This window comes from Diachasmimorpha longicaudata, chromosome 3, assembly GCF_034640455.1.
Source record: "Diachasmimorpha longicaudata isolate KC_UGA_2023 chromosome 3, iyDiaLong2, whole genome shotgun sequence".
Lineage (NCBI taxonomy): Eukaryota > Metazoa > Arthropoda > Insecta > Hymenoptera > Braconidae > Diachasmimorpha > Diachasmimorpha longicaudata.
In genome coordinates, this window is record NC_087227.1 from 10738176 (window position 1) to 10757403 (window position 19228).

Consider the following 19228-nt stretch of genomic DNA (forward strand, 5'->3'; position numbering starts at 1 on the left):
AGGTATGAAGCAGCATGGTAAAAATTTCAACAATAAAAATGGAAGAACGGAAAGTAAAAAAAAGGGAAAATATACGAGAGAGAGAGAGAGGAGGTGGTGCGAGCGAGTGAACGAGGGAGAAAGAAAGAGTATTCAATTTGCCGGTGAATTTTTGTCGAAACTCACTTGGTGAAGAAGAAGGTGAAGAGGACAAGAGGCCTTATCCTTGCTTGCCATTTCTGCCACTAATCTCGTCTGGAGGGGACGACTGAGTGGTTGATGGAGGGTTGCTTCTCGGGTCTCACTCACTTATTGGAGATGCGTATATCTAATGCGCTTAGCAGAAATGTTGATCAACATCGGGATGGGGGATACCCTGTATGAGCCATGGGATCCAGCGTCGCAACCGATGCTCCGGGCGTGAATCGAAACCTGCCTCAATCATGCACGCAATCCACACCCCGTGGCGCGACGAGATAACCGAGTCCTGATGAACAATTTTTATTCATCTTATTTTGATAATTTTCTGTCATTGTAATTTGGCATTTTTTTTTGTTTATATAATTGAGAGCCAACGGCAGAGGATCATTAGAGGGTCAAATTATTCGGAGATATTTCGTGGAACAGATTTGCCCTCGCGTACGTGAAACGGAAAAATAGATAAGTATACGATGGTGGGGTGAAAATCTGCAGGGAATCATAGGATAATCATTTATAAGGTGCATAGTTTTGTGCCCAGGACTGATAACATGATGTATGATTTTTGGGAAAGAGATACGATATTTTCCGTCATGACAGGATCCGCGGAACGTAGAGATGTTATATTGCAGTTAAAGTTCAGGAAGTCCAGAGAAAAATGTCTTTAACCTGGAGTTCACAAGGGGAGGGGGCTAACTGGTGCAATACCTGAGTGTCCTCCTGACCAACTTCATGACAGTAAGATCCATATCATCGATCTCATCGCTCCTCATATAAGTATTAAATTTATCATCCAGGTTTAAATTGTTGTACTCATTTTTAACAGGAACCCATCAGCTCAAGCCATTACGAGGTAAAATCGATGGACAGAATAATTATGTTCTATGCAAATACACATCTACGAACATCGCGAAACATACCAAGTATGGGATGACGAATGGTGGCAGTAGATACTGCTTCTAGTGTAATCAGCGATAAATCAAGTCCTCACTTTTCTATTTCTAATTGATTTTACAAATAAATGTTCCTTGTCAACTGTCCGGGAGAGTGGAGGTCGCGGAGAGTAATTTTCTATAAAAATTCTCATACAGGTATTGGAAAAAATTGTAATCCTGAGGCTGTGAAAAATTTCAGTGCTATCAAGGTAAAATTCTAACGACTTCTGCACAATTTTCTGCAACGCAAAATTTAATAAAGACATTAACCATATGTGTACTCTAATTGGGCACTAATGACCGCAGTTGGAGAATTTTTATCACTTTCATGATATTAAAATTCTTAATATCACGAGATCAATTGGAGTTTAAAATGGAAAATTGAAGGAGAGAAACATCAGTGAGTGATTCAAAGAAGGAAAATTTGTACTTCGAATTGCTCTAAAGAGGAAAAAGATAACAGGGAGACTTGTCCTGAAGTGGAAATGTAAATACATGATTCTCGAAGGCCTTTACGATGTTGAAGAGAACGGCTCCCTTATAAATTGTCGTCTAGAAGCAGTGAGAAGAGGGCCTCGTCAACTCGTCTCCATTGGGGTGTGCAGTCAGCACTAAGAAATCCATTGATTTCAACTTTACTCTCTCACATGGGGGACCAGAGCAAGAGGAAAGGGGGAGAGACAGGATCAGATTGGAGATAAGTCGCGATATACAACTCACCTGGAACAGTAAACACTGCCGACCAGGAGAAAATACCTATCCTTAGGATCGATTTTACATAGTGCCGCTGGTCAATGGGCAAAACGCTGACCTGCATACCAATGAACGAAAGAGTTATTTCTTCGTAATATAACTTTACACATAACTCCTTGTCTTATTGTATGTCGGCCGATATCACCAGGTAAGTGAACTTGACACAGAAAATTTGAAGAATAATGTATTCCACTGGATATACGCCCGTTAGACTGGCGCAGTGAGCAAGTTCGTTGGCTCACATGCTCGAGGTACAGATGCAAATGCATCACATGACCCGTCATATGACGGTTATGCGACCGTCATTGACCGCCATCCGTGGAGACGTTTATGAGAGCTGACACAATTCCCTTTCCGATAACATCGTAAAATATTCTTCAATATTAAAAAAAAATCGTTGTTCTTATTCTCCAAACGATTTTTACCAATTTACTATGTGATAAAAACTAGCTCGAGATATCGAACTGGAATCTCGAACGGATAAACCGTGTGCGATTTAATCATTCGACGTCTTGTAGAGCGATGTAAAATAATGACAAAAGGAAGCTAAAAATAGTCTTCGTGTTAATGATTAGTACGGGTATAAATAAACGTCGAATGGCGCCACATTTACTGGAAAAAGTGTCTCCACCTCGAGTGGCGCTACACGCACCTGATGTACAAGAAAATGACAGAGCTTGAAAAAGAAGGGAAAAGAGGACAATTGAGATGATCGCATTCACTGCTCGACGAATTCTTCAAATTCTTAGCACGCAGCATCACTTTGATATAATTTTTTTTATTCTTCAGCATGTTCTTTTTTCCCTTCGTCTCTCACCAGCAGCTACTGTATGTATCTTGAACTGACGTGGCTCTCCTCATGGCTGTCATGTCAGCTCACTTGAAAGGTGAGAATGAAAGAAAATAAACGCACATTGAATATATATATATATATATATATATATATATATTCATATATATATATATATATATATATATATATATATATTCAATGTGCGTTTATTTTCTTTCATTCTCACCTTTCAAGTATATATATATATATATATATATATATATATATTCATATATATATATATATATATATATATATATATATGAATGAATATTGGGACTACACAGCCTTATGGTAGATGAAGGAGTATGTGGGTAAAATGCTGCTGTGAAGAAGACGAACGTTGTATGGAAAAAGGCTGGCTCTGATGTTGATGGCGTGCTCTCGGGGACTATAATTGGTGGGAGCACACAAACCTGGGATAATTACGTACTGCGAATGCCTGTAAAAAGTGAATGAAGAGTAAATCTTAATTCTGAAAATTTTAAAACGTACAATTTTGTTACTCACCTCTTCCATCATCCAGGAGTTGATTTTTGCAAACTACTGTTCATCGAAGAGGAGTAACTTTTTTTGTGCTCAAGAGCATGTCGCTAATCTTCAGTCGCATTATCGCTAAATTCGAGTGATAGAAAAACTCGGGGAATTGCTGTATCCTCCCTGATACACCTGGGGAATCGCTGCAGATAATTAGAAGGAAGTCCAGTTCTGTCGTTACCCGGCGGCTCTGACGAGCAAAAAATCAAGTAAATAAATAAACAATTATCAGTTCCTTTGGTGATAGTTGAGCGCAGGTAAAATTGATCATATCCTCATTATTCAAACTGATGTCTCCCTCTAATTATCCGAATAAAATTCTAAATTCAATGAATAGTTGAATCGGAAGTCAACTCACCCGATGCATAGTCGAGATTCCTGCGTGTAATGTTCCTAGAAGCTCTGCCTAGCGGATTAATTCTACTCAGAAGAATGAGGAATGCCTAATTGACTCTGGACAATCACTTGATTAATACCCACAGCAGAGTGAACTCTTCGAAGGAAATGGCTGTGTGTTAAAAAATCTAACTGTCTTTTCCTCAATTCCATTATACTAATTTTAGGGTTAGCACTTACCTTTGACTCAACCTCCTTATGCAATAGACGATCAACGACTTCACGGAAATTATAGCAGCCATATTTTTCCCCGATGATTGCAACATTTTTATAGCCCCACCAAATACTTACCTCTGGAGTCTTGAATTTCCGGTGTCCCATAAAATTGTTGATGCCCACTAGTCCATATAACCCCATCCTTATCATTACGCCTTCGCACAACCCCGAGAATTCCATTCGCCGAAGGATCCAGTCGTCCTTGAACTCGTCCCTTCGAGATCGGGAGCTTCCGCAAATAAAATGGCGTCTGACGAGTTTACCATATTCCACGAGTACTCGGTTAAATATTGATGGGCAAAAAAATTACCAGAAAATGTTGAAAAAATTGTCGTAGTTTGTTGCAACGGATAAGAATGGATAAGCTTCCTCTATGGCTCTACTTGTGTCCCTTATGGGTTTATCTCGTATCGGGGTTCCCATTGGGACCACCCTCGGCTTCATGGCCAAGGACCTCGATCGAACCGTAAAGATACGTTACAGTTGTTCCTTTTTCCATTCGGTATAAGTGTGTAGTGTAAGACTTGCAACCCATAACGATTACGATTCATCGGAATCGTTATCGTAGGGACCCATGGGCTGGGATTTGCCCGCTTGGATTTCCGATCGACGGGATACCACTCTCTTTTCCTTATATTTTTTTTTGCTCTCTCTCTCTTTCTCCCTCTCACCCACCACCCCCTCCCTCCGTCCTCCCCTGCACCTTCTTTTTTTCCCTTTTCCAAAGGTCAATGATCCTTTCCGGCAAAACGAAGACTCGTTCCTCCGGAATCTCACTCTCGCGTCACCGCTTATCGAGTGTTCCTTAACCATATAGCTGTGTGTATATGCATTTTTTTGACTTTTTTTTTATTCCTCAATCTCGTCTTTAACACCGAGGAAATGTCAATCTCGTGGGGCAGCATTTTACCGTTCGGTATTCAATGACTCCCGGTGAAGATTTACCGAAAGGATAAAAATACACGAGTGCCAATTGACCTCGTGAAGATGATGCTGTTCGCCTGGAAATTCAGTCAGAATGGGTATCATCCATTGATTGAAAAAATGTTATCGGGTGGACAAAAAAAAAATATTCAAACTCATAACGTGTTCACATTTCCTTCACGAGATAAGTCGAACAATATTTGAGTGGTTTGATCCCATGTGGGCCATGGTTCCACGGATATACTCAAGAAATGACTTTGTTTGACTTCCAAACATTTGAAGGCACCGAGAGAGGACTCATGAGAATGTTGAAAGCCTATTGCCTGTCACTTTTTCTCTCATTCCATTCAATGCACTTCCAACTTGAAAAAACAAGTGGGAAATTACTCTTGCATTGTATCGGACGTAGATATTTTTGCTAATAAATTATTGCAATTATTTGCATTCGATTCTAATGAGTGGGATTACCTCCAATTTGATTGATAAACGATCAATTTGTTAATTCTCCCGGAATTATTGAAATGCTTGAAAATCATCGCTCAGTGTTAATTAAAGTAAAAAATGAAAAAGCAAATTTGTACGATGACAGAACTTCTCTTGAGATGCAAAAGCAACAAAACCATGGACTTCATGAAAAACTCATTATCTCACTCCAAGGAAATGTCTCATGTTTCAAAGTAGATAGAAATGAATTGAAATTCTTGGTGGTCGTCGGACAAAAATTGTCATGACAAAATGTTGTTGTACAAGATAATTGGATCTGGAGCGATTTATGTCCTGCGAGCTGTTTCGTAATTGCCACGAATAAACTGGATGGTCTTGAGGAGTTGACGTTGTTGGCATGGTGTAACGTGATGATAGCCGCGGATGATCAACATGCGCTTCAGGATCTATCATACTAGCACGCACTGTTCTCAATTTTTCATTGCCACGTCAGCCATAAATCAATAACAAAATTCCATGTTTTACGGCCAGTCAATTTTGTCACAAAATTGATGATATATTTTTTCAAATAAATTCCGAGGACAATAATTTTCGTGAATTAAGCCATCACAGGGTGAACGTTTCTATCAGTATAACCAACAAATACAAAATTACACTGGGAAATTAATAATTTATGAGATTCAACTCAATTATTCTATTATTTATCGGCCTTCAGAGATAATTGGCCGGTCGACAAAAAAATATTATCCAATAATAACTTGACCTCGTAATTTTCTATTCAAGAAGAAATTTCGGAAATTTCACAGATGTGAACCCTTCTCAAGACATTGTTAAAAAAAATCCCGTTTCCATTAAGAGGTTATTATAATGATTATAGCTATAAAAATAGAAGACAACGAAAAGTGGAGAGGTACGAGGAGCCTTGACATTCCCCACGTACACTGACAGCATCAGTATCACAAAATCTCATTCACACTTTTTCTACAACCGAGGAAACATGACGAAATAGGTCATTGACACTGTACATGCAGTACAGGTAAAAGACTGATAAAGTTGGACTTAAATCACTGGAATATCCCTTTCGTCGCCCCAGTGACACTTACGGTAACTGTAAGATTTAAGAGTTTACAGTATTGAAGAAAAATCAAGGCTGTAAAATCCGACGGATATTGACAGACAGATAGACAGTTGAGTAATGGACAAACAGATCTGATAATATTATTTGTAGGTTACACGACTACTTAGAATAAAACAAGTCGATCTGACTGGAATCACCCGGGGGATCACCAATTACCATGTTTAATACCAAAAATGTACGAGAAAACCGCCTGACCCGTTCAACCTGAATCGCCAATAAGTAATTCAATGGTTAAATTGTTGGTGAAAAATCATGATTAAGGGGCCAAATGTGGCTAAGGAGACCATAAGGTCTCTCACTCGGTCTTTCGATTTAACCGGTAGCGCAATCTGATCATGGGAGGGGGACAACGGGTTCAGAAGCACATCGGTTGACAGTAAAATATCAGCAGGTACTACTCACTATACCACTAGAAGATTGGATCACGGCAGGTACTGCTCGCACGCGCGGGCATTCTGCATGAAGGAGTCCCAGCTCTACAATTTCTTCTCTCATTCCAACGCTGTGAGGGGCCCTATCGTTTGATCCTCTCGCACCCCAGTCTCCTCTGATGCACCTTTGGCTTGTACTGTTAGAATCGATGAATGATAAAGCCTGCTATCGCGATATGCGAGCCCGATACAATAGAGAATAAAGAAGAATGCATTGATCAGGTATGGGTAGCTTTTTGAAGAAGCACAAGGCTCTTCTACCGCGAGAATTCCCAACAATTCTGAAATAGAATTCAATATTGGTACAACTATTCTCGAATCTTCCGAGCCCTACGGGGAAGACTCGACTTTTTTTTTCATCGTCTCACGAATTCCATTAGTTCCGTCATTTTTTTTAAACGTCTGGAGGTTTTTTGCATTTCATTTTAGCTTGACATGTGGACCCCCGCAGTTGAATCGTTCAAGTAGAAGTAGAATTGTCTTTTGCAAAACAACCCCTGTACCCAGCAGAGGAGAAAAAAATTTTCCAGCTGAAGGTCTAGGTGCATATGATAGAATGCCCCGAACAAATGGAGAGAAAAACATTTTATTTCACTTCTCCGTCACCAAAGAAATCTCACGGGTGGTCGGTGGATAACGCGCTGTGATTTCCTGGCACGGGATTCGCATGATCATGGAATCACGTTCTGGTCGAAGGTGTCTTTGACCGTCTCAGAAATGAAACGCATCGCGAATACCTCTACGAACTAACTCTCCTCTTCAACATCTCAACCACGGTACCACGAGTGATCATCAAGTTCAATGTCATACGTGTGAACTCTGCCATCAGCTAATTCACTCGTTTCAAATCCCCCGACGATCTTACCCCAGAAGTAGCATATATATACACACACACACATACACATAAACAGCACACTGGCATCCTTATCCCCACGATCTGAACTGCATCGCTCTTACGCTGTCTGGTTAATGAGCTTGTGCAGCTCACAGTAACTCCCATCAGCTGTGACTAAGCTCAGTTGCCTTTTTAGTTGGCCATCCTATCCCTTAAGCCCCTTTCCCATTCTCGTTGTAATTAGCTAAGTCTCTTCCGGATCCACACGCATCTGCCAATCTCATCGTCATCCACTGACATATCGCCGTTATGGTATCATAAGGTGGATTGAAAAAATCCTTAAGACAGATGATCTTCGCTAGAATTGAAAAATAAAAAAAATATTATAGAATATAACTCATAGAGGCTTGATGATGATTGACTCAGATCATAAAATGTGTCCAGTAAATTTTTACAAAAGTGCATACATTGGAACATGGCCTGTAGGTAAAACGATCGTTAAAGGAATGTATACGGGGTTGGCCTCGATTTGACATAACGGCCCAACTTGTGTCTGTCTCACGCTGATCCCCACCACCAGACTCTTTACCTATGTCCTTCTCCTACGATACCTCTCCTGCGATTCCTAACGGGTCAAACGGTTCTGGCTTTTATATACATATAGACTATTCTACATGTATACGAAATGCGTTAATACATATATGGGTCAGTCAAGAGAATTGATACAATGATGGCAGTACAATAGCTCCATACGTAATTTCTCCCATACTGGTTTGACTTGTACGATTGCAGTACTGCATCGTGTCCTATTCATTTGATCCAATGAACTGCAAAATTCCAATACAACCGTAACAGCGAAATAAATATTTTTCCCTCCCCCTGGGGCAATGAGTGGAGAGCCAGTGAGATGCGAACCTGACCTAGACCATTGTGAACCTCATTCCGTGCCCCTGAAAATAGAATATAGAACGAAACGATTATAGGGAAGGGAACGCCTCTGGCAGGAGATGAGAAGATCGCCAGCATTGGCTCAAGGTTCACCTAACGATGATGGGTCTTTGTCCGATGGCTGGCGCATCGGCTCACTTGTAATCACTCGGTCAAGAATTGTCTGGCGCGGTCTAGGGCAACCAATATTGGGCCAAGGTTACACCGAGGTTGAAAAATCACTTCGAGGGCGACAATTGAATTTTCAGGATTTTTGGTGAAGTGAGGAGACACAGTGCTCCCTCTGATTGGAAATAAAAAAATGATCAAGTGCAACCGAGGATGGGCCTGACTTTGGCTGCTGTTGGCCAACCTACAGCCAACATCGCGCCGGTATTGGACGGAGTTATTTTTCAAAATCCATATCAGCTGGACTTCTGATGAAAATAAAATTATAGCACTTGGCATTGATACTCCGACGCATTCGTCGTGTCACTGGCACAGCCCCTTTTACCAGTGATCACCAGGAGTCGAAGCGAGCAATTGCAGAAGGCGCCCCAACCAGCGGCTACAAGGGGAATACGTCGAGCCAATTTACTTGCAAATGCTCGTTAAGCCAGCAGCCAGGAGATGATACGATAGCAATGCTTAGGGTACATCCCCTCCTGGTGGCTTTACACCAGTGTTACTACCGGGGCTGTACCGTGATAGGGAATATATAGCCATTGGGGAGTGAGAGCGAGAGGAGACAAGCCAATGGTTAGATAAGCAAATGGAAATTGTCGAAAGCAAATGCGGTGAGAAAAATACCACCTCGATTAATCAAACGATAATACGTGCATCAATTAATTAAGTATCAGTTAGTGCACCTGAATGATTTCTCGGGGCTATTCCTGAATGTTCATTCTCCCATAATCCGCATTAGGAGAATCTAATTTACGTTGGTACTGGTAACATCGAGTTTTATGTGTAAACATCTTAACGCCCAACGAGTGAGCGGCAGTGCGATTAAATGAGAATGACTCGTAATTCGCATCGCTTGTAGAACGTAAAGTGGAAACGGCGGGTAAATGAAAGCAATGGATGAAAAAGCCATGTGACGGAGTTTCCGGATAAGTTACTGGGAAAATTATTGGATAATACATATTTATTTGATTATTTTGTTCCTGTTAATGGGGGACGATGGGGCGGTATTCCATGTCACGCACAGTTACATCTTACGATGCTAATTGTAAATTGTGAATTAGTTTAAAATATAAAAAAATCATTGCATCGTGCAGTAATGATAATTATACGGTATGCAGGGCAAGAACCATTTTCCCATTAGTATTTAAATTTTCATGTACATTGCAAATGCTTGTTAACATCAAAGAAGTATAATATTGATGGCCATCTCTGTTTTAGGGAGACAGTTTACCCTCCCAGTCAGTCAAATCATAGATCAGAGACTGTCCGAAGCGGCTGAAACGATTTCCAATGGTCGCATTGATTTCAAATGACCACATCGTGATTACAAACGTTGATATTATGAATCCCCTGCCCAATTAAAGATGGCTAGTCTTTAATAAATTGATGAAAACAACTTTGAATTCTTCATTTCACCTTCATCATTTTATTTGTCATACCTGAAGTAATGCAGGTCGCAACGTTCGTTCGATTAATTTGTCTCAAAGTGGATTATACAGATTTAACTCAGACCGATCTTATTTTAGCACAAGACAGATCCTTATCGGGACTCGTTCGACTACGCACTTGGTTCGATAATTATTATTAGAACTAAGGAGATGGCTATATTTTTCATCATTAAAAAAAAAATTAATAAAAATGAAAAGTAAGAGAGGACTCAGCATCAGATACTCGACAACCGGATTCGATAAACCCGTTGGGAGCCGCTTTAACGGGTATATACGCTCAGTACGAATTCCCCATGTCTTCCACATGCGTTTTCTCGATGCTGTATACTTCAGAGACCCCCAGGAGTCATCGCTCATTCCACCGTTCGAATAGTTATATCCTGACTCTTTCATCATTTGGTGAGAAAGAAAACCTGAAAATTTATGCCATTATAATAGTAATATTAGTTTCACCTCCAGACAATCATTTATTTGCCAAGAAGTGGCCTACAAAATCAGCGAAGCTCTTTTGGAGAATTTCGCTTTATTTATTGATGAACGACTGATTTCCCAAGCCGATCACCACATGCGGGGACCAGAAAAAAATTTGGAGGAATTACTTCAATAATTACGGATCAATTAAAAAGGTCAGGAGCCTGAGGCTCAGACTCAATAAAATGTCTTTCACTTTCTCTCATTTCACATAAAAAGTCGGAAGCAACGGAAGCGTTAAACAAGCCACTGTGCAAAGTCGACCAAAGGGGAATTTTTCAACCGAGCAATTTTTCCACTAAAATTTATTTACATCGATAATAAACTCGAACGAGTTGTCACATTATATAAATTGTGCGTTGGACTCGTCAGAAATCATCGTAAGGAAAGTAATGCAGTCGTAGAAGTCTCAATGAGCAAATAGTGAGGAAAATACCGATATATACAGGTATATTGTGCCAATAAGATGAGTGGATAGGAAGGAAAGGTAGGAGAAAATAAGAGGTGATAAAAAAGGCTGAAGTGAAGAGGAAAAAAATAAAGTCGTCGCGCTTGGTCAAGCAGAGAATCATGTTTTACATGCAGAGACACTGGGTACTGACTGTATCTAAATATAGCATCGTACCGATCCACCAAGAAGCCAAGTTATTACACGTTATCCGAGTCACTGTTCCTTTCTGACTGTAATGAGTACCGCGAGGTATTCATGAGGAGTCGTCGATATCAAACAGCATGAAAACTAGCTGTCTCGTCTGATGGCCCAACGTTTGTTCTCAATTTTTCATTTGCGAGGGGAAAATTTTTTACATTTCGTAATGAGACTTAAGCGAAGGTAGTGAAATCAATCACCTGAAACTCCCCCCGGGGGGAAGAAATTCCCCCAACGAAATATCTCCAAAACAGAGATCTCATTAGAATATCATAAATCAAATTAATCAAAGGTGAATGGCTTAATACAATATTATTTTAATTATTTAACGTATAAAATACTTTAAAAATAGTTGTTTTATCAAATGGAACTATAAATTTAATTTTAACCGACGACTTTGATGTGACTCCTCCGTTGAAATTTCATTCAAAAAATATTGTAACGAAGAATATTCCCCGGGAAACAAGCATCTGCCAGGCTATGGCATGACGCTCCACGAGAAGATCTAGTCGATAATTCAACGGATGAAGATTCATCCCGGAAGCAAAACCTGAGAAAACACAATTTCACATCGATAAAGAGGTTTGGGTACAAGTGCATGGTACAGAGGTGGCGTTCAAGGACGAGAGAGAGAGAAAGACAGGTGATCCAGTGGTTCAACGAACACCACCGTGTAAACTGAAATTTCACAACGCAAACTGTTATCAAACTAATCGCTAAGAATACAGACTAAATTTTCCAGGAAGAGGGGTTGTAATCCCTTTCGCTGTGCATCAAGCATTGATCACACCGGAAGCTCTTGCCTGCACTCAATTTCTGAAATAATATTCCCAAGGGCCAATGGTGAATATACAATTATCAGGGTGAAACCGGATAAGCCATGAACCCACGAAGATTAATGAGTACTTACAAAGTCGTTAGACTTTATATGAAAATAATTATTAGTGTACTTCACGTAGTCATAATCCGATAAAATTTTTACTCTTCAGGTGTCCATTTCTGTCATATATTCTAGTCAAAATTTTTTTTCTATCAAATTATGCGGATTTTGTAAATATTGCAGCTGATCGTCCCGTTAAATGATCATAATTCGCATTATTCCCCCACGAAAAGCTCTTCATTTATATTCACTATAATTTGTTGTCAGTCAGAGCTGTAACTTGTGAATTAGGGGAAAAATATATAAGTCGTAATATAAATAGATAAAATTAAATAACCTCACGGGTGAAGACGGAAATGGACGGGCAATAAAACGAAATAAAGTAGTATAAATTAATCGTTAGTTATAAATTATTAGTGGAATTTTATTCAACCGTTGATCAACATCATTTCCATTGACGACGAAAAAATGGTAAATGTTGAGAAAAATTTTTCCTCCTAATTGATGCACGCTCATAATAAACACTGCATAAATCTCCTTTGATATGATAATTTTCTCTACCTCGACGATAAAATCGGTTAATAAAGTAAATGTCTCGTACATTCACGCGTGTAACATAGAGACGACCTTTCTGATATCGAAGAAAACGACACACCACTTCGTGCATCCTCTCGATCGGGCGTTTAATCGGCGCCAGCAATCAAGAATCCATTATATGTGCGAGAGGAAAAAGAAATCTCCACACCACCGAACAATTTTTTCCCCCTTCCTTTTTTTTACAAAAAAAAAGCGGATACGGAATCCAGGCATGTCTACTGTTGAATACATCTCCATGAATCAATCCTTACTGCATCATCGCGAACTAATACGTATAAACATTCGAGATGAACGATCTGTTGAGCGGTTTGATTGCCGTATCATAGATATAAATAACCCATTCATCATCACTCATTTTCGATTCTCGGGGGATGAAATTTTTACATTTTTCCTGGACAAATTGGGTGATCAATGCCACCAGTTCGTGTGTCGCATTCGCTCCAGCAGGTGCTTGAGTAATTGTTATATGTCCCTCATCTACACGTAAAGACAATTTCAGATCATAAATTGTAAATTGAAATTTTGTTTCTTGAAGCTGCCGAAAAACCCCGAAATGAATTACTAGTGACCAGCTCCCGATGTACAATGATTTTAAAGACAGTCCCACTATTTGAAGTTCACAAAAAAGGGGCCGGTAAATTAAACAAATACCTTGAGCTCACTCCACGCCCATTGGGACTACCAAGGAGGCAACTGAATTTTCATAGCGGAAGAAGCTGAGAGAATCTACCATTGAGTATTTGATTTAAGAGCCATGCGTTATCCTAAGTAATTCAAACACTTGGTACACAGAAGGGACATGAGACAATATATTTTTACCCTCCAAGTGCATACATCACTTTTATATTATATTTTGTACCTCCGAATAACGGTATTTTCACTAAAGAATAAGTTGGGAGAATGGATGAACCATCACAATCTCTCTGTTGGTGTGACGAATCGTCTGTCGGATTGCTGAGTTAAATAAGTGAAATAAATTTAAAAACCGGTATGACTTATTGAATTGCATGACGGAAGTCTGTGATTGACAGTTAGACGATACATTTTCTGGGTAGAAAATGTTTTTTGCTGCAACTTCATCATTAAATAAGCAACTCCTGCACCGAAGTATTTTCTCAACATATAAAACAACAGTTTTTTCCCCGATTTATTCATCAAGGACTCCAGCCAATCTCAATCAATGTTATTAGAGCAAACTATAAAAATGCACATTCAGGTGGCACTTATCGACCTCCGGCTGATTGTCGCCGGAAGTGGATTGACAGTGTCAAGGATATGAGAAAGTGTCATAAATACATAAATAATTAAAGGTCGTCTTCGTCTCCATTAGCAAGAAAAATTGTAAATGACGACACAAATAGTATTTCGTTGAAAGCGAAGTGACAGACATTATATTCTTTAAATTTTGAAAATTCCATCCCCTCCTCCCCCCGTTTTCACCACTCGTAGCGGATATTACGTACATTTAGTCACTATATCATCCAGAACGCAATAAAACTCTTCAAGTCCATGTTCAACATCGGTAACATGGCATTCAATGTTACGCCACTGTGCATCCTCAAATGGCAGAGGGTGTGCACGTGTCATCATCCGTTACGCGTGGCCATTCACCAAGTGTTGAAGCATGAAACGAAAATTTATATATAGTAACTTACACGAGCTAACGAACTGACCACTCTATCTGATACTACTGGAGTTTAACGAGTCCAACTGGCCATTCTTTTCACCCATCACTTTTCCTATCACAGGAGTTTAATGGTGAATTTAACTGACACCGCCCCATTGATGATTTAGGGCAGCTATTCCTGATCCTCACACGATTTTTTTTCCTAAACACCCGATGGCAGCTGGCAAACTACAATTGCTCGTCAAAGTCTAATTTAAAATCAATGATACGTTCGACAAACTGCGGCACCCGAAGCCAAATAGAGTATTTCCTACAATTTTTTATCGATCAAGAATCAATGCCGATATTTATAGTCAATGATATAGTTAGAATGTTGTTTACAACATACTGCAGGCAATTTTTCCTTCAACGCAGGACATTTATCATAATTCTTTTTTTCCTCATGATGGAATGCGTGTAGTAGTCAATAATGCAGGTTCAATTACCCATTGATTATCGTTTTACGATCATTTAATAACGATGATGTCTAGCGCCATCAATAGTTACAGGCAATTGAATTCGAATTGAATAATTTTCTGTGCAAATGATTCGAATAAACAATGTTTCTATGGAAGTCTTTAACGTTCATCGTATATCATGCTTTTTAATTTAATTTTACCGTCGCTGTATGTCAAGTGAAGTCTTGAATAATGGTCTTACGTATTTCGACTGCTACTGCGATATAATAAACCGGTCTTTGGAAAATCAACAAATTCAAATTATGTATTCTGATAGATTTTGAAACTTGACGGTATTTCCGATCCCTGTAATCGATACAGCATTATCATTCTCCCTGTCTAGAACTTCCCATGATATAAGATACTCAATTTCATCGTTGTACCGATCTCCCTCCCCTGATAATTAACACCGGAAGAAAATCGAGGATCCTCTTACCCTCGAAATTTATTACGACAAATAATTCTTCCCGTTGTTTATCCATATGAGTACCATGGAGATTCATGTCAATACTTGCACATTTGGATCTGATATTAATCATGTAACTGGATCGTACTTTACGAGGTAGAGATACTGAACCGTTAACGATATAATCGTTTGGATGTTATATAGTTACCGGTCGTATCAGTATACCAGGACGTGTCGATCAAGTAAAAGCATTCGACGGCATCTCAATCAATATTTTCTCCCGCGGCGATAGAGTTCAAGATTAAACATAAATTTTTTTTTTATTTTAAACTTAGGTCTCCTTCCCATTACTGGGCTGAGCATATTTATGGAGAAATGGTTCCTGTGATGATAAATGAGGAAGCTCTTCGAGTGAAAAGATGAAGAAAATGAGAGACGGAACTCGAGGTACATATCATCGTCTATAAATACATCAGATCTTTGCCCGAGGCAAGGACGTGACCGTAAAGAAAATACCGAAGGAGCTGTTGACGTATTGATCCAACAGACTGATCTTCGAACCTCTAAATGATCATTGGGTAACTGGGATCATGACGATACGTCCGACTACCGAAATTCGCAGGGTGGGAGGGCTGTGGGGAAATTGATTTCCCAAATTTTGAAATTTTCACGGTGCCATCGCTGACGATTCGAGTTCTCAGAAAAATCAGAGAGAATGAATAGTTGTATTTTTTAGGGTTATTGTTTATCGTCTGCGTTTACATAGGCTCGACGGAGAGGAGCGATAAAGCGGCTCACACTGGGACCAATGGTCGACTATCGGGGACCAGGATCGGGGGGGGCGGTCTTGGAAGTGTAGTAAGTAGCAACTTTTGAGAATCAAAGTTTCTGCGAGAATAAATTTCGAGAGTCTCGACGGTAAAGGAAAAAAAATCTCGGTACGATAACACCAAGAGCTGGTCCAGATGTTTCATAAGAATTCCCCAGTTAAGAAGACCACGAAGAATTGAATAGGTTAGGGAGACGATAAAGATTGGTACCATAAAACAGACAACTGTGCTGCCCTTTTTCGGTAGATCATATAACAACTCACGCAGCAAATGCTTCGTTCTCTTCAATTCCAAGATCACTACTGTCGGCTAACATCCAAGGATCAATCCTGTAAGGGTTGGCCTCACTCTCCCGGGAATCGTTGATTCCTCGAATGCCCTCATACCATATCTTTTGCCTTTAAAACCACCATTTATCTGTAGGACTATGAGAATTTATCCCCCTCGTCTTTTTATTATTTTTTTTTTCAACCGGACCATTTTTGCAAATTCCATGATTTTTTTTTATTAACACCGTCCATTTCCAGTGGTGGTCTCTCACTCCGCCATCAGGATCTTCGGTGTTTAGTCATCGTCACGCCGCAAGCGATTATAGAAGACTCAAATGTGCTATAATAAAAAGACGATAAAAAGAATTATGAGAAAAAAATAAATAAATATCTACCTGAGATCGCTATCAATCGCGGTAACGAATCGGAACTCCCCTACGGCCGATGGCGTCCCCATGTGGTGTCAGACTCTTCTGATCACTGTATGATGTCACTCAGTATTTCCGTTTTCAAGAGGTACACGACTGATGACCCGTCATGACGTCATCCCGATTGCAGGTATTCAGTTGTGATTTTTTTTTCTTCTATTATCCTATGCTTAACAACGATTTCTTTTTTATATCATTCTCTCGACTCATCCTTTGATTCGATTGTACGAGAATGTATATGCGCCGGTACATTCTGCCATGACAAGATTTATAGGCTTTTAACTTAACTGAATTTTTTGCCAACAGAGTTTTTCCATCTCTTTTTTTCATCGTCTTCATTCACCAGGAGGTAGTTACCAACAATTTTATGAAGTCATGTGTCTACATCGGTTAGACACGTCCCACATTGAATATTAAAAATGTTTATAATGTGAAATTGTGTTGATTTGTTTTGTTTGTACCAATGATTTTGTTGGATGAAGGAAAATCCGTGAGTTTGCGCACCGGTTAACCGAGTGATCCCGCTGACTCTGTCTCGTATGCTGGAGTCCATGGTCCCCGTATGTTGTGCCTAGAAACGATAACGGTGTCCTTGATGTGCTCGACAAATCATTCTACCGGCAAAGCGAATCGGTTTACTCTTCGTGTCCTTTCTCTCTTTCTTCCAGTCTTTTTTTATCGTGTGTATAAACATCGGCTCTCTATGCGGCATTATTCTTTATCCACTGTTGACTCCTCTTCTTCAACGGCATTGGTGACAGAGTTGGGTCTAACGTTCATCATAGTCATCGTTGTTTCATCCCTTTAGAATCGTTAATGATGATCCCCTTTTCGTATGAATTCGAGAAAGAATTCATAGAAATCTCCGTTTGTTTTATGGGACTGCGAGAGGCTCTCGGGTTCGTTGGATTTCAGGTGTCGCTGCTCTCTTTGATCATGGGTAGAGAAAGACAAAAGACGGAGGAAAGTGAGAACATCCGCTCCTAGTGGTGAGATAAGTGGAGGTCACTGAACCTATGATGACAGGTTGATCTATTTATAATTTGGGATATTTTATTGCTCCGAGAGATACTGAGGTCTTGCCTCGCCGTTATAACTTTCTATGAGATTCAACTTGTCGAACCAACAACTCTTGATTTCCACCACTCCAGAGGACCCTCGGTATTGTCACATTTTTTTGGGGATCAAGGTCTTCCTCAATCTGGATTAGCTTCACTCTCAGATCCTCCAAAAAACGTTACTTTTGCGAACAAATCGCTTTCTCAGGGGATTTTTTTTTCTGCTGATCTTCCTGTCTTCAAGAAGTCTATCTCCAAATGGGGGAAAATTATTTCGCGAGGAAAGTCATTTTTTTCTCTGTGTGAGATGTAAATCGTGCGGCATTTCTTTGTTTGAGGCTTACATAGTTCGAATTTTTGTCTTATCTTCTTCAGATTCCCGGAAATTGAAGGTGGAGAGGGGGTCTCGGGAAATACTGTCGCATTCTTGAAATTCACTTCCTCACAGACATCCCCATAGACATGATTACAAGAGAAGCCCATTTTATTAGAAGATAAAAATTTCATGAATTCAACATGAACAAAAGATTGTCCTGGATAGACGCTCCGAAAATTTACTGGTCGGCTATTCATAAAATTTCAATCGTTTTTGACAGTGTAATTTAGTGATTCTACGGAAATTCATATCAACTCCAAAATTTCAAATGAATGAATACGAAACGGTGACAGCTGACAGATTTAGAGCTAGACGCATCAAGTAAACAGTTAGAGATTTAAGAGAAAAGTGACCCTTTCAGATAAGCCGATCTGAGGCCCATAAAATAATCTCCAAAATGCCGAAATTATAATTGAAGTAGGTGTCGATTGACCCTAAAAACTTCACCTTCCAACTTCATTCCAAAGCATTCCAGAATTCGAATGGAAATTTTGAAGACTGACACAGAATCGGTCTTTACAATATCTATAAAACCGTTCTTCCCTTGGGATTAAGAAAGTCAATGGATATGTTATCATGTCACACGCGGTTTGATGGTTTTATAAAGACTGATATAAACTTCCTATTTCGAAAATAAGTGGAGAAAAATCAATGGAACGTGACTGATCTAGAGCTTGTTGCATAGAACGAGTTAGAAGATTAAAAAAAGAATGGCCTTTCTGAATGAGCCGATCTGAAGCCGAGAAAGGAATTTCGAGAGAAAATTAAAAATATGATTGGCCCTCCTGTCAAATGAGGAGGTTATCGCCAGTGTCTTAGTGATCTGCCTTGCGACGATCCAATTTTCATTATAAATGTAACGGTGGGAAGATTAATGCCAGAGGATTTCAGAATTGTCTACAATATTGTAAAGCCCAGAGATTCCTTCAATGATGTGAAGGTCTTTGATGAGAGACAAACT

General features: G+C 39.6%; 2 protein-coding genes across 4 annotated transcripts in view; one reads left to right on the plus strand and one right to left on the minus strand.

Moving 5' to 3' along the window:
* The window catches only part of LOC135159941 (telomerase-binding protein EST1A-like), a 110107-nt gene that overhangs the window by 85743 nt on the left and 5136 nt on the right, over positions 1–19228 (plus strand). The window contains exon 16 of one of the 3 annotated variants that reach the window (XM_064116014.1): positions 15642–15709. The exons of 1 other annotated variant lie outside the window; for it this stretch is intronic. In XM_064116014.1, the coding sequence (XP_063972084.1) occupies positions 15642–15694 (53 nt within the window). In that variant the 3' untranslated portion in view covers positions 15695–15709. Of the gene's footprint in view, positions 1–9949; positions 10060–15641; positions 15710–19228 lie in introns of those variants that run through there. One more of the 3 variants, XM_064116013.1, reaches the window with a different exon arrangement.
* The window catches only part of LOC135159960 (uncharacterized), a 50079-nt gene continuing 33831 nt past the window's right edge, over positions 2981–19228 (minus strand). Inside the window, exons 9-11 of the mRNA XM_064116043.1 lie at positions 3593–7976; positions 3208–3424; positions 2981–3139 (exon numbers count right to left, since the gene is read on the minus strand). The gene's annotated coding sequence lies outside the window, so the exon portion shown is untranslated. The remainder of the gene's footprint in view (positions 3140–3207; positions 3425–3592; positions 7977–19228) is intronic.